Source organism: Bombina bombina, chromosome 3 (genome assembly GCF_027579735.1).
Source record: "Bombina bombina isolate aBomBom1 chromosome 3, aBomBom1.pri, whole genome shotgun sequence".
Classification (NCBI taxonomy): domain Eukaryota; kingdom Metazoa; phylum Chordata; class Amphibia; order Anura; family Bombinatoridae; genus Bombina; species Bombina bombina.
Window position 1 is genome coordinate 702,119,725 of NC_069501.1, and position 21,204 is coordinate 702,140,928.

General features: G+C 41.6%; 1 protein-coding gene across 1 annotated transcript in view; it reads left to right on the forward strand.

The window, feature by feature from the left end:
* The window catches only part of ANKFY1 (ankyrin repeat and FYVE domain containing 1), a 423,330-nt gene that overhangs the window by 295,081 nt on the left and 107,045 nt on the right, over positions 1 to 21,204 (forward strand). The window contains exon 22 of the mRNA XM_053707500.1: positions 8,864 to 8,988. Coding sequence (XP_053563475.1) covers positions 8,864 to 8,988 — 125 coding nt within the window. The remainder of the gene's footprint in view (positions 1 to 8,863; positions 8,989 to 21,204) is intronic.

Sequence of the window (21,204 nt, forward strand, 5' to 3'; positions counted from 1 at the left end):
TGTTCCTATATTTACCCCAGTCAGCAAGTCAAGCCACTCACATATTTACCAACTCAGCATTTTTAGTCTGTGGGCATCTTACTGAGCGTTCTCATGACCTATTCCAGGGCATAGAGTGTAGACTTACAACTTGCTAGTATAGATATAGATACTCTATGACGCAATGTTTTAATTTTGTAGCTCAACATAGTGCTTCTAGTGCAGGCAGGTCCTGCATCTCTACAATCACCACTTATGCCCTCCCTATGCACTACATTGCGAATAAGTCCCATGCATTTCGCCAATTTTGTTAATACAGAACCCATGGCTTCCTTGACCTAGGTGTAATTTTAACCTATTATCTAATTACTATACCAATAACTTAGTACGCTATAACGACCACCTTCTCTCCACCATACCACCTCCCCCCCCACCACCACCACCACCATAATGTGCCTCCTAATTTAGGAGGACTATCTAAGCGGTCTCTCTAACTAGTACCGCAACCATCTCTACTTTTTCTTACTTGCAGCTTTTCATTTTCCCACAGCGTTGGCTTTATCCCTCTTTTTTTGCCTTTAGCATAATCAAAATGATCAGCTTCCCTTACAAATTGAGTTAAAAGTTTTAAATCTAACAACTCTCCCAGTCTTAAACCTACTCAATTTAAAGTCCATCCTATTCATACACCGTTAAAATTGTATTACTGTATTATTAGTTACCAGTTATAACATTATGAAAATGTAAAATCTGAGGTGAATGCTAAGAGATCCGTAATAGATCTCTCCTATTTTAGGTAGCCTTCTACAAATGTTTATTCTTCCTTTTCATGGTTTGAGACCCTGGAGAGGCCTCATATTTTTACAGAGAAGGTTTCGATTATCATTGGCATCTATCTACTTTGTCTTGCAATAGTACAATTGATATTATTAACCTTGGTTTATGCAGCCTATAATGTATACTATATATGTTTCCTTGTCATTGTTTCTCTTTGCAGGTGATTGTATATTGCTCAATTGTTTGACTTGTTTGCCGACATTTTTCCCTCAATAAAAATATTTAAAAAAAAAAAAGAATAGGCAGGCTGTGAGAGTGCTGCCACCTTACATATGGTCATATATAGGTGTTTATTTGTGCTTGCAGGAGGGCTCATTTGTGTCTCTTTAATCTGCCCTGCCCTAATATTCACTCAAAAGGTATGCTGTTATACTACAGAATTTAGCGCTACTGACAGACAAGTCTCTTATTATCTCACTTTAGGGGTATTGTTTGTTTAATTATAAGTTAAATGTCAAAAATGTATATGCTTGGAGAATGGGTTTGATGTGTGATGTCTTTTATTGTCATTCATACAGAGTTGCTTAGTCCCTGAGAATCAGTTCAGACTATTTTTCTATATATATATATATATATATATCACTATAGTTACCCTGCACTATCTCCCTATATTGCGCAAGCGGACTGTCAGCGGCCGAGACAGTCAGCTGTTGCTTTAGCAGGAATTATGTCCGAACAACTCTCTGTAAAGCTAGCTAGCACAACCCTAGTTATAGTACGTTTAAAGCTTATATTATGAACCTTTATGTAACCGTATATATCTATAACACACCAATAATTTATATAGCTATGAAGGAAAGCATGTCTAGATATTTTATCACTATAATTGAACCTCAACTTCATTGTTAGCTCCACCGCAGCGACTGAATGGCTCCGCCCCTCCATCTCCCCTCCTTTAATTGAGCGGCTCTTGCCCGCTGATTTTCCCTCCCCCCTATATACTTCGGCCCAAGAGTGGCCAACCCATATGCTATTTCTCCATAGGCTGATACTTTGATTCAGATATATTTAGGAGTGTTTACTTCTATATTATGGAGATCATTTGCCAGTAATATAACACAAAATGAAGTTCTATCTCATTTCACCTAAAACTTTTGTCTATCACCATGTTAAAATCTGATATGTAATTCTCTTTGTATACGTGCATTTTGTTTTGCTCCCAATATGTGCTTATAGACAATGTGATACTTTCTCCGATGTAATATGATTTCAATGGTGAATTTTGTTTGTAAATCTTTATTTCAACTTCAATAAAAAGTCATTTACAAAAAAAAAAAAAGTAATTTGTTCATTTTTAAAAGCACTTATTTATTGAACTTTTGTTTACAAATAACTATTGTGTCAATTCCAATCTTTTCTTTTGTTTTTTGTTTGCTTTTTTCCCAATGTGGAAAATGGGAACAGAAGTTTTTTATTTTTCTAACAAAGTGATCACAATCTTTCCAAGGTAAACACAGACAACATTGTTAACTCACACAAGATGTGATCTCCATTGTCCCACAGCAGCATTCGGAAGTGCTGATAATGGATGCTGACCGCTGAAATATCAATTGGATATATGAAGTGTTAAACATTCTGAATGTCATTTGTATGTGGGCATGATGGGTATACCGTTTGTGTGTTGAAATTGATTGTTTCTTTCATGTAATTAGCAAGAGTCCATGAGCTAGTGACGTATGGGATATACATTCCTACCAGGAGGGGCAAAGTTTCCCAAACCTCAAAATGCCTATAAATACACCCCTCACCACACCCACAAATCAGTTTTACAAACTTTGCCTCCCATGGAGGTGGTGAAGTAAGTGTGTGCTAGATTCTTCGTTGATATGCGCTTCGCAGCAGGCTGGAGCCCGGTTTTCCTCTCAGTGTGCAGTGAATGTCAGAGGGATTTGAAGAGAGTATTGCCTATTTGAATTCAATGATCTCCTTCTACGGGGTCTATTTCATAGGTTCTCTGTTATCGGTCGTAGAGATTCATCTCTTACCTCCCTTTTCAGATCGACGATATACTCTTATATATACCATTACCTCTACTGATTCTCGTTTCAGTACTGGTTTGGCTTTCTACTACATGTAGATGAGTGTCCTGGGGTAAGTAAGTCTTATTTTTGTGTCACTCTAAGCTATGGTTGGGCACTTTTATATAAAGTTCTAAATATATGTGTTTAAACATTTATTTGCCTTGATTCAGGATATTCAACATTCCTTATTTCAGACAGTCAGTTTCATTATTTGGGATAATGCATTTGAATAATCAATTTTTCTAACCTTAAAATTTGACTTTTTTTCCTGTGGGCTGTTAGGCTCGCGGGGGCTGAAAATGCTTCATTTTGTTGCGTCATTCTTGGCGCGGACTTTTTTGGCGCAAAAATTTTCTTTGTCATTTCCGGGGGCGTCATACTTGTCGCCGGAAGTTGCGTCATTTTTTTGACGTTTTTGCGCCAAAAATGTCGGCGTCACCGGATGTGGCGTCATTTTTGGCGCTTAAAGCATTTAGGCGCCAAATAATGTGGGCGTCTTTTTTGGCGCTAAAAAATATGGGCGTCATTATTGTCTCCACATTATTTAAGTCTCATTGTTTATTTGCTTCTGGTTGCTAGAAGCTTGTTCATTGGCATTTTTTCCCATTCCTGAAACTGTCTTTTAAGGAATTTGATCAATTTAGCTTTATATGTTGTTTTTTCTATTACATATTGCAAGATGTCTCAGATTGACCCTGAATCAGAAGATACTTCTGGAAAATTGCTGCCTGATGCTGGATCTTCCAAAGTTAAGTGTATTTGTTGTAAACTTGTGGTAACTGTTCCTCCAGCTGTTGTTTGTAATGAATGTCATGACAAACTTGTTAATGCAGATAATATTTCCTTTAGTAATGTTCCATTACCTGTTGCTGTTCCATCAACATCTAATATTCAGGGTGTTCCTGTTAACATAAGAGATTTTGTTTCTAAATCTATTAAGAAGGCTATGTCTGTTATTCCTCCTTCCAGTTAACGTAAAAGGTCTTTTAAAACTTCTCATTTTTCAGATGAATTTTTAAATGAACATCATCATTCTGATTCTGATAATGATTCTTCTGGTTCAGAGGATTCTGTTTCAGAGGTTGATACTGATAAATCTTCATATTTATTTAAAATTGAATTTATTCGTTCTTTGCTTAAAGAAGTCTTAATTGCATTAGAAATAGAGGAATCTGGTCCTCTTGATACTAAATCTAAACGTTTGAATACGGTTTTTAAACCTCCTGTAGTTATTCCAGAGGTTTTTCCCTTCCCTGATGCTATTTCTGAAGTAATTTCCAGGGAATGGAATAATTTGGGTAATTCATTTACTCCTTCTAAACGGTTTAAGCAATTATATCCTGTGCCATCTGACAGATTAGAGTTTTGGGACAAAATCCCTAAGGTTGATGGGGCTATCTCTACTCTTGCTAAACGTACTACTATTCCTACGGCAGATAGTACTTCCTTTAAGGATCCTTTAGATAGGAAAATTGAATCCTTTCTAAGAAAAGCTTACTTATGTTCAGGTAATCTTCTTAGACCTGCTATATCTTTGGCAGATGTTGCTGCAGCTTCAACTTTCTGGTTGGAAGCCTTAGCACAACAAGTAACAGATCATAATACTCATAGCATTGTTAATCTTCTTCAACATGCTAATAATTTTATTTGTGATGCCATCTTTGATATGGGTTGATGTCAGGTATATGTCTTTAGCTATTTTAGCTAGAAGAGCTTTATGGCTTAAAACTTGGAATGCTGATATGTCTTCTAAGTCAACTTTGCTTTCCCTTTCTTTCCAGGGTAATAAATTGTTTGGTTCACAGTTGGATTCTATTATTTCAACTGTTACTGGGGGGAAAGGAACTTTTTTACCACAGGATAAAAAATCTAAAGGTAAATTTAGGTCTGCTAATCGTTTTCGTTCCTTTCACAATAAGGAACAAAAGCCTGATCCTTCCCCTACAGGAGCGGTATCAGTTTGGAAACCATCTCCAGTCTGGAATAAATCCAAGCCTTTTAGAAAGCCAAAGCCAGCTCCCAAGTCCACATGAAGGTGCGGCCCTCATTCCAGCCCAGCTGGTAGGGGGCAGATTACGATTTTTCAAAGAAATTTGGATCAATTCGATTCACAATCTTTGGATTCAGAACATTGTTTCACAAGGGTACAGAATAGGCTTCAAGATAAGGCCTCCTGCAAGAAGATTTTTTCTTTCCCGTGTCCCAATAAATCCAGTGAAGGCTCAAGCATTTCTGAAATGTGTTTCAGATCTAGAGTTGGCTGGAGTAATTATGCCAGTTCCAGTTCTGGAACAGGGGCTGGGGTTTTACTCAAATCTCTTCATTGTTCCAAAGAAGGAGAATTCCTTCAGACCAGTTCTGGATTTAAAAATATTGAATCGTTATGTAAGGATACCAACATTCAAAATGGTAACTATAAGGACTATTCTGCCTTTTGTTCAGCAAGGGCATTATATGTCCACAATAGATTTACAAGATGCATATCTGCATATTCCGATTCATCCAGATCACTATCAGTTTCTGAGATTCTCTTTCCTAGACAAGCATTACCAGTTTGTGGCTCTGCCGTTTGGCCTAGCAACAGCTCCAAGGATTTTTACAAAGGTTCTCGGTGCCCTTCTATCTGTAATCAGAGAACAGGGTATTGTGGTATTTCCTTATTTGGACGATATCTTGGTACCTGCTCAGTCTTCACATTTAGCAGAATCTCATACGAATCGACTTGTTTCGTTTCTTCGAGAACATGGTTGGAGGATCAATTTACCAAAGAGTTTGTTGATTCCTCAGACAAGGGTAACCTTTTTTGGTTTCCAGATAGATTCAGTGTCCATGACTCTGTCTCTGACGGACAAGAGACGTCTGAAATTGGTTTCAGCTTGTCGAAACCTTCAGTCTCAATCATTCCCTTCGGTAGCCTTATGCATGGGAATTCTAGGTCTTATGACTGCTGCATCAGACGTGATCCCCTTTGCTCGTTTTCACATGCGACCTCTTCAGCTCTGTGTGCTGAACCAGTGGTGCAGGGATTATACAAAGATATCTCAATTAATATCTTTAAAACCGATTGTACGACACTCTCTGACGTGGTGGACAGACCACCATCGTTTAGTTCAGGGGGCTTCTTTTGTTCTTCCGACCTGGACTGTGATCTCAACAGATGCAAGTCTGACAGGTTGGGGAGCTGTATGGGGGTCTCTGACAGCACAAGGGGTTTGGGAATCTCAGGAGGCGAGATTACCAATCAACATTTTGGAACTCCGTGCAATTTTCAGAGCTCTTCAGTCGTGGCCTCTTCTAAAGAGAGAGTCGTTCATTTGTTTTCAGACGGACATTGTCACAACCGTGGCATATGTCAATCATCAAGGAGGGACTCACAGTCCTCTGGCTATGAAAGAAGTATCTCGAATACTTGTATGGGCGGAATCCAGCTCCTGTCTAATTTCTGCGGTTCATATCCCAGGTATAGACAATTGGGAAGCGGATTATCTCAGTCGCCAAACGTTACATCCGGGCGAATGGTCTCTTCACCCAGAGGTATTTCTTCAGATTGTTCAAATGTGGGGACTTCCGGAAATAGATCTGATGGCTTCTCATCTAAACAAGAAGCTTCCCAGGTATCTGTTCAGATCCAGGGATCCTCAGGCGGAAGCAGTGGATGCATTGTCACTTCCTTGGAAGTATCATCCTGCCTATATCTTTCCGCCTCTAGTTCTTCTTCCAAGAGTAATTTCCAAGATTCTAAAGGAGCGTTCGTTTGTTCTGCTGGTGGCTCCAGCATGGCCTCACAGGTTTTGGTATGCGGATCTTATCCGGATGGCTACTTGCAAACCGTGGACTCTTCCGTTAAGACCAGACCTTCTATCGCAAGGTCTTTTTTTCCATCAGGATCTCAAATCCTTAAATTTGAAGGTATGGAGATTGAACGCTTGATTCTCAGTCATAGAGGTTTCTCTGACTCCGTAATTAATACTATGTTACAGGCTCGTAAATCTGTATCTAGGAAGATATATTATCGAGTCTGGAAGACTTACATTTCTTGATGTTCTTCTCATAATTTTTCTTGGCATTCTTTTAGAATTCCTAGAATTTTACAGTTTCTTCAGGATCGTTTGGATAAAGGTTTGTCTGCAAGTTCCTTGAAGGACACATCTCTGCTCTTTCTGTTCTTTTTCACAGAAAGATTGCTAGTCTTCCTGATATTCATTGTTTTGTACAGGCTTTGGTTCGTATAAAACCTGTTATTAAGTCAATTTCTCCTCCTTGGAGTTTGAATTTGGTTCTGGGGGCTCTTCAAGCTCCTCCGTTTGAACCTATGCATTCGCTGGATATTAAATTACTTTCTTGGAAAGTTTTGTTTCTTTTGGCCATCTCTTCTGCTAGAAGAGTTTCTGAATTATCTGCTCTTTCTTGTGAGTCTCCTTTTCTGATTTTTCATCAGGATAAGGCGGTGTTGCGAACTTCATTTACATTTTTACCTAAGGTTGTGAATTCTAACAACATTAGTAGATAAATTGTGGTTCCTTCATTGTGTCCTAATCCTAAGAACTCTAAGGAAAGCTCGTTGCATTCTTTGGATGTCGTTAGAGCTTTGAAATATTATGTTGAAGCTACTAAAGATTTCCGAAAGACTTCTAGTCTATTTGTTATCTTTTCTGGTTCTAGGAAAGGTCAGAAGGCTTCTGCCATTTCTTTGGCATCTTAGTTAAAGTCTTTGATTCATCATGCTTATGTTGAGTCGGGTAGAACTCTGCCTCAAAGGATTACAGCTCATTCGACTAGGTCAGTCTCTACTTCCTGGGCATTTAAGAATGAAGCTTCGGTTGATCAGATTTGCAAAGCAGCAACTTGGTCTTCTTTGCATACTTTTACTAAATTCTACCATTTTGATGTGTTTTCTTCTTCTGAAGCAGTTTTTGGTAGAAAAGTACTTCAGGCAGCTGTTTCAGTTTGATTCTTCTGCTTATAATTTCAGTTTTTTTCATTATAAGATTTAAACTTTGTTTTGGGTGTGGATTATTTTTCAGCAGAATTGGCTGTCTTTATTTTATCCCTCCCTCTCTAGTGACTCTTGCGTGGAAGATCCACATCTTCGGTATTCATTATCCCATACGTCACTAGCTCATGGACTCTTGCTAATTACATGAAAGAAAACATAATTTATGTAAGAACTTACCTGATGAATTCATTTCTTTCATATTAGCAAGAGTCCATGAGGCCCACCCTTTTTGTGGTGGTTATAATTTTTTTGTATAAAGCACAATTTTTCCAATTCCTTATTTTTTATGCTTTCGCACTTTTTTCTTATCACCCCACTTCTTGGCTATTCGTTAAACTGATTTGTGGGTGTGGTGAGGGGTGTATTTATAGGCATTTTGAGGTTTGGGAAACTTTGCCCCTCCTGGTAGGAATTATTATCCCATACGTCACTAGCTCATGGACTCTTGCTAATATGAAAGAAATTAATTTATCAGGTAAGTTCTTACATAAATTATGTTTTTCTAAGTAAAGCGACAAACCTGTAGTTTGGAGGATTGTGATCACAGAAGCTATTGCTGCGCATGCTTACTATGGGTGATTTCCGCTTTCTGCTCAAATCAGATATCAAGTTTTCTCAACACAGAAATGTTATCCCTTTGAAAAAACATCTTGTGTAAAGACAAACAAAAAAACACTGATATACAGGATCAGAAGGATTGGAATCACTCCCTATGTGTTTAATATCTGCAATGAGGTTAAACGCATAGCTTATGACAGCGCCAGAGCAGCAGTGCACTACTGGGATCTAGCTGAACACATTGGTGAGCCGTGCTCCCAGCAGTACATTGCTGCTCCTAAATCTACCTTGGTATTGGTTTTCAGCAAAAGATACAAAAAGAACAAAGTAAATTTGAAAAGTAAATTAAAAAAAGTCTCTTAAAATTGTATGCTCTTTATAAACCATGCAAGTTTATTTTTTACTTTTTATTATCATCATTTATTTTTTTATAGCTCTGCAAAATTCCGTTTGACTTTTTTCTTTTTCTTAGAGGTCAGTCCCCAATGCACATATTGGGACAGTATGGAAAGGAAAATGCAGCTGCCATCTTTGAATTATTCTTGGAATGTATGCCTGAGTACCCACTAGATAAACCAGACGCAGAAGGAAACACAGGTGAGACTTTAGGATTAATTAATGTAAACATGATTGTTAGGCACTAAGTTATATTATATTAAAGGGTAATGTACTCAAATAATTTATTTCCTTTAATGTGTTCCTTATGATTCATTTTACCTGCTGGAGTATATTCAATTGTTTCAATTATCTACTTTAACTTTATTTTGTCATTTGAAATAGCTGATTTTGCATGTAGTATCCCCACCTGTGTTGAACATTTCAATAAAAAAGCTATTTAAACACAGCCAGCAGAATACATTACAATCCCACTAGGGTTTGGGAGAGAGAATGTTCTAAAATGATCATTTTTAGTGGTACTTTGCAAGTATTGTATACAGACCGAGTTAAGAAAGGGAAGCATTTGAGTGATAATATAAGAATGTCTGATCCCTCCTCAAGCTTAACCTTTTTTGATAGATTGTTGTTTCAAAGAATAAATCCAGCTATTTTATTTACCAAAAATAAATATAAAGGATCAATTTATCATACATTTCTCCTACATTGGTGTGTCCGGTCCACGGCTTCATCCTTACTTGTGGGATATTCTCATTCCCTACAGGAAATGGCAAAGAGAGCACACAGCAAAGCTGTCCATATAGCCCCCCCTCTGGCTCCGCCCCCCAGTCATTCTCTTTGCCGCTCTGAACAAGTAGCATCTCCACGGGGATGGTAAAGAATATGTGGTGTTAGTTGTAGTTTTATTTCTTCTATCAAGAGTTTGTTATTTTAAAATAGTGCCGGTTTGTACTATTTACTCTACAACAGAAAGTGATGAAGATTTCTGTTAAAAGAGGAGTATGATTTTAGCACCAGTAACTAAAATCTATTGCTGTTCCCACGTAGGACTGTTGAAACCAGAGAACTTCAGTTGGGGGGAACAGTTTGCAGGCTTATCTGCTTCAGGTATGATCAGTCACTTTTCTAACAAGACCTAGTAATGCTAGAAGACTGTCAGTTTTCCCTTATGGGATAGGTTAGCCATTTTCTTAGACTCAGTTACAGAATTAAGGCTTATAACTTGGGCTCTATGCTGGTTGACACTATTGTGGGCTAAATCGATTGACTTTTATCATGTTTATATGTCATTTGGAGTGTTTTGCAAACTTTGAAACACTTTTGGGGACGTTTATTTGCGCCTGGCAGTCGTTTAGACACCTAATCTTGTCAGAAAGGCCCCTTCACTCTGGAATGCAGAGGGAGGAGGCCTCATTTTCGCGCCTCAGTTGCGCAGTTACTTTCTCTAGGCAGTGCATGCAGCTTCACGTGAGAAGGTCCAGTGGCTTAGAAAAGGACTCATAGAGGCTTCTAACTGTTGTGAATAACCCCTAAGGAAGGTAAAAGCCGCAGCAAAGTCTGTGGCAGGGACTGTAGTGTTCATAAAGATCGGATATTTCTTTGATGTTTTTTCGATCATTCAGAAATAAAGTGTGCCCTTTTTATTATTTAAAGAGACAGTAACGGTTTTGTTTAAAATTGTTTTTATTGCATTAAAAGCCTGCCTATGTCTGTTTAACATGTATGTACCTTCAGATAGCTTATGTTCTGTGTGTATGGAGGCCAAGGTGGTTCCCCCATTAAATGTATGTGCGAATTATGCCATGGCGTCCAAACAGAGTAAGGACAGTTCTGTCACATTTAATAATGTTGCCCAAGATGATTCTTTAAATGAAGGTAGTGGGGATAGTTCATCATCCTCTCCTTCTGTGTCAATACCAGCTTTGCCCGCGCAGGCGATACCTAGTACATCTAGCGCGCCAATGCTTGTTACTATGCAGCAATTAACAGCAGTAATGGATAATTCTCTAGCAGCTCTTTTATCCAAACTGCCAGCATTTCCTAGAAAGCGTGATTGCTCAGTTTTAAATACAGAGGATGAGCAAGTAGGCGCTGACGATAATTTATCTGTTATGCCCTCACATCAATCTGAGTTGGCAGTGAGGGAGGGTCTGTCTGAGGGAGAAATTTCTGACTCAGGAAAAATTTCTCAGCAGGCAGAACCTGACATTGTGGCATTTAAATTTAAGCTAGAACATCTCTGCGCTCTGCTTAAAGAGGTGCTAGCTACCCTTGATGATTGTGATACTTTGGTGATTCCAGAGAAGTTGTGCAAAATGGACAAATTCTTAGAGGTCCCAGTGCACGCTGATGCTTTTCCGATACCCAAGAGGGTGGCGGACATACTGACTAAGGAGTGGGAGAAGCCAGGTGTACCTTTTGTTCCCCCTCCTATATTTAAGAAAATGTTCCCCGTTGTCGACCCCAGAAGGGATGCATGGCAAACGGTCCCTAAGGTAGAGGGGGCAGTTTCAACGTTAGCTAAGCGCACAACTATTCCTATAGAGGACAGTTGCGCTTTCAAAGATCCTATGGATAAAAAATTGGAAGGATTGCTTAAGAAGATTTTTGTTCAGCAAGGTTTCCTTCTTCAACCAATTTCGTGCATTATTCCTGTCACCACGGCGGTGTCTTTTTGGTTCGATGAACTAGAAAATTCGCTCCAAAAGGAGACTCCATATGATGAGGTCATGGACAGAATTCATGCACTAAAGTTGGCTAATTCCTTTATTTTGGATGCCGCTTTTCAATTAGCTAAATTAGCGGCGAAAAATTCAGGTTTTGCAATAGTGGCGCGCAGGGCGCTTTGGCTAAAATCTTGGTCGGCAGATGTGTCGTCCAAAACAAAATTGCTTAATATTCCTTTCAAAGGTAAGACCCTTTCTCCAACATAGGTGTGTCCGGTCCACGGCGTCATCCTTACTTGTGGGATATTCTCCTCCCCAACAGGAAATGGCAAAGAGCCCAGCAAAGCTGGTCACATGATCCCTCCTAGGCTCCGCCTACCCCAGTCATTCTCTTTGCCGTTGTACAGGCAACATCTCCACGGAGATGGCTTAGAGTTTTTTAGTGTTTAACTGTAGTTTTTATTATTCAATCAAGAGTTTGTTATTTTGAAATAGTGCTGGTATGTACTATTTACTCAGAAACAGAAAAGAGATGAAGATTTCTGTTTGTATGAGGAAAATGATTTTAGCAACCGTAACTAAAATCCATGGCTGTTCCACACAGGACTGTTGAGAGCTACTAACTTCAGTTGGGGGAACAGTATGCAGTCTCTTGCTGCTTGAGGTATGACACATTCTAACAAGACGATGTAATGCTGGAAGCTGTCATTTTCCCTATGGGATCCGGTAAGCCATGTTTATTACGATCATAAATAAGGGCTTCACAAGGGCTTATTAAGACTGTAGACTTTTCTGGGCTAAATCGATTCATTATTAACACATATTTAGCCTTGAGGAATCATTTTATCTGGGTATTTTGATATAAGAATATCGGCAGGCACTGTATTAGACACCTTATTACTTAGGGACTTTCCCAAAGCATAAGCAGAGCCTCATTTTCGCGCCGGTGTGGCGCACTTGTTTTTGAGAGGCATGGCATGCAGTCGCATGTGTGAGGAGCTCTGATACTTAGAAAAGACTTTCTGAAGGCGTCATTTGGTATCGTATTCCCCTTTGGGCTTGGTTGGGTCTCAGCAAAGCAGATACCAGGGACTGTAAAGGGGTTAAAGTTTAAAACGGCTCCGGTTCCGTTATTTTAAGGGTTAAAGCTTCCAAATTTGGTGTGCAATACTTTTAAGGCTTTAAGACACTGTGGTGAAAATTTGGTGAATTTTGTACAATTCCTTCATGTTTTTTCGCAATTGCAGTAATAAAGTGTGTTCAGTTTAAAATTTAAAGTGACAGTAACGGTTTTATTTTAAAACGTTTTTTGTACTTTGTTATCAAGTTTATGCCTGTTTAACATGTCTGAACTACCAGATAGACTGTGTTCTGAATGTGGGGAAGCCAGAATTCCTATTCATTTAAATAAATGTGATTTATGTGATAATGACAATGATGCCCAAGATGATTCCTCAAGTGAGGGGAGTAAGCATGGTACTGCATCATTCCCTCCTTCGTCTACACGAGTCTTGCCCACTCAGGAGGCCCCTAGTACATCTAGCGCGCCAATACTCCTTACTATGCAACAATTAACGGCTGTAATGGATAATTCTGTCAAAAACATTTTAGCCCAAATGAACACTTGTCAGCGTAAGCGCGGCTGCTCTGTTTTAGATACTGAAGAGCATGGCAACGCTGATACTAATATCTCTGAAGGGCCCCTAACCCAGTCTGATGGGGCCAGGGAGGTTTTGTCTGAGGGAGAAATTACTGATTCAGGGAACATTTCTCAACAGGCTGAACCTGATGTGATTGCATTTAAATTTAAGTTGGAACATCTCCGCATTCTGCTTAAGGAGGTATTATCCACTCTGGATGATTGTGACAAGTTGGTCATCCCAGAGAAGCTATGTAAAATGGACAAGTTCCTAGAGGTGCCGGGGCTCCCAGAAGCTTTTCCTATACCCAAGCGGGTGGCGGACATTGTTAATAAAGAATGGGAAAGGCCCGGTATTCCTTTCGTCCCTCCCCCCATATTTAAAAAATTGTTTCCTTTGGTCGACCCCAGAAAGGACTTATGGCAGACAGTCCCCAAGGTCGAGGGAGCGGTTTCCACTTTAAACAAACGCACCACTATACCCATAGAGGATAGTTGTGCTTTCAAAGATCCTATGGATAAAAAATTAGAAGGTTTGCTTAAAAAGATGTTTGTTCAGCAGGGTTACCTTCTACAACCAATTGCATGCATTGTCCCTGTCGCTACAGCCGCATGTTTCTGGTTCGATGAGCTGATAAAGGCGGTCGATAGTGATTCTCCTCCTTATGAGGAGATTATGGACAGAATCAATGCTCTCAAATTGGCTAATTCTTTCACCCTAGACGCCACTTTGCAATTGGCTAGGTTAGCGGCTAAGAATTCTGGGTTTGCTATTGTGGCGCGCAGAGCGCTTTGGTTGAAATCTTGGTCGGCTGATGCGTCTTCCAAGAACAAGCTACTTAACATTCCTTTCAAGGGGAAAACGCTGTTTGGCCCTGACTTGAAAGAGATTATCTCTGATATCACCGGGGGTAAGGGCCACGCCCTTCCTCAGGATCGGCCTTTCAAGGCAAAAAATAAACCTAATTTTCGTCCCTTTCGTAGAAACGGACCAGCCCGAGGTGCTACGTCCTCTAAGCAAGAGGGTAATACTTCTCAAGCCAAGCCAGCTTGGAGACCAATGCAAGGCTGGAACAAGGGAAAGCAGGCCAAGAAACCTGCCACTGCTACCAAGACTGCATGAAATGTTGGCCCCCGATCCGGGACCGGATCTGGTGGGGGGCAGACTCTCTCTCTTCGCTCAGGCTTGGGCAAGAGATGTTCTGGATCCTTGGGCGCTAGAAATAGTCTCCCAAGGTTATCTTCTGGAATTCAAGGGACTTCCCCCAAGGGGGAGGTTCCACAGGTCTCAGTTGTCTTCAGACCATATAAAAAGACAGGCATTCTTACATTGTGTAGAAGACCTGTTAAAAATGGGAGTGATTCATCCTGTTCCATTAAGAGAACAAGGGATGGGGTTCTACTCCAATCTGTTCATAGTTCCCAAAAAAGAGGGAACGTTCAGACCAATCTTAGATCTCAAGATCTTAAACAAGTTTCTCAAGGTTCCATCGTTCAAGATGGAAACCATTCGAACTATTCTTCCTTCCATCCAGGAAGGTCAATTCATGACCACGGTGGATTTAAAGGATGCGTATCTACATATTCCTATCCACAAGGAACATCATCGGTTCCTAAGGTTCGCATTCCTGGACAAGCATTACCAGTTCGTGGCGCTTCCTTTCGGATTAGCCACTGCTCCAAGGATTTTCACAAAGGTACTAGGGTCCCTTCTAGCTGTGCTAAGACCAAGGGGCATTGCTGTGGTACCTTACTTGGACGACATTCTGATTCAAGCGTCGTCCCTTCCTCAAGCAAAGGCTCACACGGACATCGTCCTGGCCTTTCTCAGATCTCACGGATGGAAAGTGAACGTGGAAAAGAGTTCTCTATCTCCGTCAACAAGGGTTCCCTTCTTGGGAACAATAATAGACTCCTTAGAAATGAGGATATTTCTGACAGAGGCCAGAAAAACAAAGCTTCTAGACTCTTGTCGGATACTTCATTCCGTTCCTCTTCCTTCCATAGCTCAGTGCATGGAAGTGATCGGGTTGATGGTAGCGGCTATGGACATAGTTCCTTTTGCGCGCATTCATCTAAGACCATTACAACTGTGCATGCTCAGTCAGTGGAATGGGGATTATACAGACTTGTCTCCGAAGATACAAGTAAATCAGAGGACCAGAGACTCACTCCGTTGGTGGCTGTCCCTGGACAACCTGTCACGAGGGATGACATTCCGCAGACCAGAGTGGGTCATTGTCACGACCGACGCCAGTCTGATGGGCTGGGGCGCGGTCTGGGGATCCCTGAAAGCTCAGGGTCTTTGGTCTCGGGAAGAATCTCTTCTACCGATAAATATTCTGGAACTGAGAGCGATATTCAATGCTCTCAAGGCTTGGCCTCAGCTAGCGAGGGCCAAGTTCATACGGTTTCAATCAGACAACATGACAACTGTTGCGTACATCAACCATCAGGGGGGAACAAGGAGTTCCCTAGCGATGGAAGAAGTGACCAAAATCATTCTATGGGCGGAGTCTCACTCCTGCCACCTGTCCGCTATCCACATCCCAGGAGTGGAAAATTGGGAAGCGGATTTTCTGAGTCGTCAGACATTGCATCCGGGGGAGTGGGAACTCCATCCGGAAATCTTTGCCCAAGTCACTCAGCTGTGGGGCATTCCAGACATGGATCTGATGGCCTCTCGTCAGAACTTCAAAGTTCCTTGCTACGGGTCCAGATCCAGGGATCCCAAGGCGGCTCTAGTGGATGCACTAGTAGCACCTTGGACCTTCAAACTAGCTTATGTGTTCCCGCCGTTCCCTCTCATCCCCAGGCTGGTAGCCAGGATCAATCAGGAGAGGGCGTCGGTGATCTTGATAGCTCCTGCGTGGCCACGCAGGACTTGGTATGCAGATCTGGTGAATATGTCATCGGCTCCACCTTGGAAGCTACCTTTGAGACGAGACCTTCTTGTTCAGGGTCCGTTCGAACATCCGAACCTGGTTTCACTCCAGCTGACTGCTTGGAGATTGAACGCTTGATCTTATCGAAGCGAGGGTTCTCAGATTCTGTTATCGATACTCTTGTTCAGGCCAGAAAGCCTGTAACTAGAAAGATTTACCACAAAATTTGGAAAAAATATATCTGTTGGTGTGAATCTAAAGGATTCCCTTGGGACAAGGTTAAGATTCCTAAGATTCTATCCTTCCTTCAAGAAGGATTAGAAAAAGGATTATCTGCAAGTTCCCTGAAGGGACAGATTTCTGCCTTGTCTGTGTTACTTCACAAAAAGCTGGCAGCTGTGCCAGATGTTCAAGCCTTTGTTCAGGCTCTGGTTAGAATTAAGCCTGTTTACAAACCTTTGACTCCTCCTTGGAGTCTCAATTTAGTTCTTTCAGTTCTTCAGGGGGTTCCGTTTGAACCCTTACATTCCGTTGATATTAAGTTATTATCTTGGAAAGTTTTGTTTTTAGTTGCAATCTCTTCTGCTAGAAGAGTTTCAGAATTATCTGCTCTGCAGTGTTCTCCTCCTTATCTGGTGTTCCATGCAGATAAGGTGGTTTTACGTACTAAACCTGGTTTTCTTCCAAAAGTTGTTTCTAACAAAAACATTAACCAGGAGATTATCGTACCTTCTCTGTGTCCGAAACCAGTTTCAAAGAAGGAACGTTTGTTGCACAATTTGGATGTTGTTCGCGCTCTAAAATTCTATTTAGATGCTACAAAGGATTTTAGACAAACATCTTCCTTGTTTGTTGTTTATTCTGGTAAAAGGAGAGGTCAAAAAGCAACTTCTACCTCTCTCTCTTTTTGGATTAAAAGCATCATCAGATTGGCTTACGAGACTGCCGGACGGCAGCCTCCCGAAAGAATCACAGCTCATTCCACTAGGGCTGTGGCTTCCACATGGGCCTTCAAGAACGAGGCTTCTGTTGATCAGATATGTAGGGCAGCGACTTGGTCTTCACTGCACACTTTTACCAAATTTTACAAGTTTGATACTTTTGCTTCTTCTGAGGCTATTTTTGGGAGAAAGGTTTTGCAAGCCGTGGTGCCTTCCATTTAGGTGACCTGATTTGCTCCCTCCCTTCATCCGTGTCCTAAAGCTTTGGTATTGGTTCCCACAAGTAAGGATGACGCCGTGGACCGGACACACCTATGTTGGAGAAAACAGAATTTATGTTTACCTGATAAATTACTTTCTCCAACGGTGTGTCCGGTCCACGGCCCGCCCTGGTTTTTTTAATCAGGTCTGATAATTTATTTTCTTTAACTACAGTCACCACGGTACCATATGGTTTCTCCTATGCAAATATTCCTCCTTAACGTCGGTCGAATGACTGGGGTAGGCGGAGCCTAGGAGGGATCATGTGACCAGCTTTGCTGGGCTCTTTGCCATTTCCTGTTGGGGAGGAGAATATCCCACAAGTAAGGATGACGCCGTGGACCGGACACACCGTTGGAGAAAGTAATTTATCAGGTAAACATAAATTCTGTTTTTCGGGCCAGAATTGAAGGAGATTATTTCAGACATCACTGGGGGAGAGGGCCATGCCCTCCCTCAGGATAGGCCTTTTAAGGCTAAGAATAAGTCTAATTTTCGTTCCTTTCGCAATTTCAGGAACGGACCGGCTTCTAACTCTGCAGCCTCTAGACAAGAGGGTAACACTTCCCAGCCTAAACCAGCATGGAAACCATTGCAAGGCTGGAACAAGGGAAAACAGGCCAAGTAGCCTGCTGCTGCTACCAAGACAGCATGAAGGGGTAGCCCCCGATCCGGGACCGCATCTAGTAGGGGGCAGACTTTCTCTCTTTGCTCAGGCTTGGGCAAGAGATGTTCCGGACCCCTGGGCACTAGAAATTGTCTCTCAGGGGTATCTTCTAGAGTTCAAGGAACTTCCTCCAAGGAACGTTGCGTAGGAGACCTATTAAAGATGGGAGTGATACACCCAGTTCCAACAGCGGAACAAGGTCTGGGTTTTTACTCAAACCTGTTTGTAGTTCCCAAAAAAGAAGGAACTTTCAGGCCAATTCTGGACTTAAAAATTCTAAACAAATTCCTCAGAGTTCCATCATTCAAAATGGAAACCATTCGGACGATTTTACCAACGATCCAGGAGGGTCAATATATGACTACCGTGGACCTAAAGGTTGCGTACCTGCATATTCCTATCCACAAAGATCATCATCAGTTCCTGAGGTTCGCCTTTCTGGACAAACATTACCAGTTTGTGGCTCTTCCGTTCGATTTAGCCACTGCTCCCAGAATTTTTACAAAGGTGCTAGGGTCCCTTCTAGCGGTCCTAAGGCCAAGGGGCATTGCAGTAGCACCTTACCTAGACGACATTCTAATTCAAGCGTCGTCCCTTCCCATAGCAAGGGCTCATACAGACATTGTTTTAGCCTTTCTCAGATGTCACGGGTGGAAGGTGAACATAGAAAAGAGTTCCCTGTCCCTGTCCACAAGGGTTCCCTTTCTGGGAACAATAATAGACTCTGTGGAAATGAAGATTTTTCTGACAGAGGTCAGAAAGTTAAAGCTTCTAAACGCTTGTCGAGTTCTTCAATCTATTCCTCAGCCCTTCATTGCTCAGTGCATGGAGGTGATAGGACTAATGGTTGCGGCAATGGACGTGGTTTCTTTTGCTCGAATTCATTTAAGACCATTGCAACTGTGCATGCTCAAACAGTGGAATGGGGATTAGGCTGGGGCGCGGTCTGGGGCTCCCTGAAAGCTCAGGGTCTATGGTCTCGGGAAGAGTCTCTTCTCTCGATAAACATTTTGGAACTGAGAGCGATATTCAATGCGCTCCTGGCTTGGCCTCAACTAGCGAAGGCCAGGTTCATAAGATTTCAGTTGGACAACATGACTAGCGTACATCAATCATCAGGGAGGAACAAAGAGTTCCCTGGCGATGAGAGAGGTATCCAAGATCATCAAATGGGCGGAGGATCACTCCTGCCATCTATCTGCAATTCACATCCCAGGAGTGGACAACTGGGAGGCGGATTATTTGAGTCGTCAGACTTTCCATCCGGGGGAGTCGGAACTTCACCCGGAGGTCTTTGCCCAGTTAACTCAACTATGGGGCATTCCAGATATAGATCTGATGGCGTCTCGTCAGAACTCCAAGGTTCCTCGCTACGGGTCCAGATCCAGGGATCCCAAGGCGACACTAGTAGATGCATTGGTGGCGCCTTGGTCGTTCAATCTAGCTTATGTGTTTCCACCGTTCCCTCTCCTTCCCAGGCTTGTAGCCAGGATCAAACAGGAGAAGGCCTCTGTGATTCTAATAGCTCCTGCATGGCCACGCAGGACTTGGTATGCAGACCTGGTGAATATGTCATCGGCTCCACCATGGAAGCTACCTTTGAGGCAGGACCTTCTAGTACAAGGTCCATTCGAACATCCAAATCTAGTTTCTCTGCAACTGACTGCTTGGAAATTGAACGCTTGATTCTATCTAAGCGTGGGTTTTCGGATTCAGTTATAGTCCTGTGACTAGGAAAATTTACCATATGATATGGCAAAAATATATCTGTTGGTGCGAATCCAAGGGATACTCTTGGAATAAAATTAGAATTCCTAGGATACTTTCCTTTCTCCAAGAGGGTTTGGATAAAGGTTTGTCAGCTAGTTCTCTAAAAGGACAGATATCTGCTCTGTCTGTCTTGTTGCACAAACGTCTGGCAGCCGTGCCAGATGTACAGGCGTTTGTACAGGCATTAGTTAGAATTAAGCCTGTCTACAGACCTATGACTCCTCCATGGAGTCTAAATTTAGTTCTTTCAGTTCTTCAAGGGGTTCCGTTTGAACCTTTGCATTCCATAGATATTAAATTACTATCTTGGAAAGTTCTGTTTTTGGTTGCTATTTCTTCTGCCTAGAAGAGTTTCCGAATTGTCTGCTTTGCAGTGTTCTTCACCCTATCCGGTCTTCCATACAGATAAGGTAGTTTTACGTACTAAGCCTGGTTTTCTTCCAAAGGTGGTTTCCAGTAGGAATATTAACCAGGAAATAGTTGTTCCTTCTCTGTGTCCGAATCCAGTTTCGAAGAAGGAACGTTTGTTACATAACTTAGATGTAGTTCGTGCTTTAAAATTCTATTTAGAAGCAACAAAGGATTTCAGACAGACATCTTCTTTGTTTGTCTATTCTGGTAAGAGGAGAGGTCAGAAAGCTACTGCTACCTCTCTTTCCTTTTGGCTAAAAAGCATCATCCGTTTGGCTTATGAGACTGCGGGCCGGCAGCCTCCTGAACGAATTACAGCTCACTCTACTAGAGCTGTGGCTTCCACATGGGCCTTCAAGAATGAGGCTTCTGTTGAACAGATCTGTATGGCAGCGACTTGGTCTTCTCTGCATACTTTTGCCAAATTTTACAAATTCGATACTTATGCTTCTTCGGAGGCTGTTTTTGGGAGAAAGGTTTTGCAAGCTGTGGTTCCTTCCGTTTAGGTTACCTGACTTGTTCCCTCCCTTCATCCGTGTCCTAAAGCTTTGGTATTGGATCCCACAAGTAAGGATGAAGCCGTGGACCGGACACACCAATGTAGGAGAAAACAGAATTTATGTTTACCTGATAAATTTCTTTCTCCTACGGTGTGTCTGGTCCACGGCCCGCCCTGGCTTTTAGTCAGGATTAAAATTTTTATTTTTCTGTACACTACAGTCACCACGGCACCTTATGGTTTCTCCTTTTTCTCCTAACCGTCGGTCGAATGACTGGGGGGCGGAGCCAGAGGGGGGGCTATATGGACAGCTTTGCTGTGTGCTCTCTTTGCCATTTCCTGTAGGGGAAGAGAATATCCCACAAGTAAGGATGAAGCCGTGGACCGGACACACCGTAGGAGAAAGAAATTTATCAGGTAAACATAAATTCTGTTTTTCTCCTCTGAAGCTGGTATAACAAGTCATCACAAGAACACATTAAAGGGAAACCAATTTTACAGCGCATTGTACCTTTAACAGACATATTGTAATTGTACCCATTCCCCAGTTTTGCAAAACCAACACAGTTATATTAATACACTTTGTACCTCTGTGATTACCTTGTATCTAAGCCTCTGCAGACTGCCCCCTTATCTTAGTGCTTTTGACAGACATGCAGTTTAGCCAATCAGTGCAGA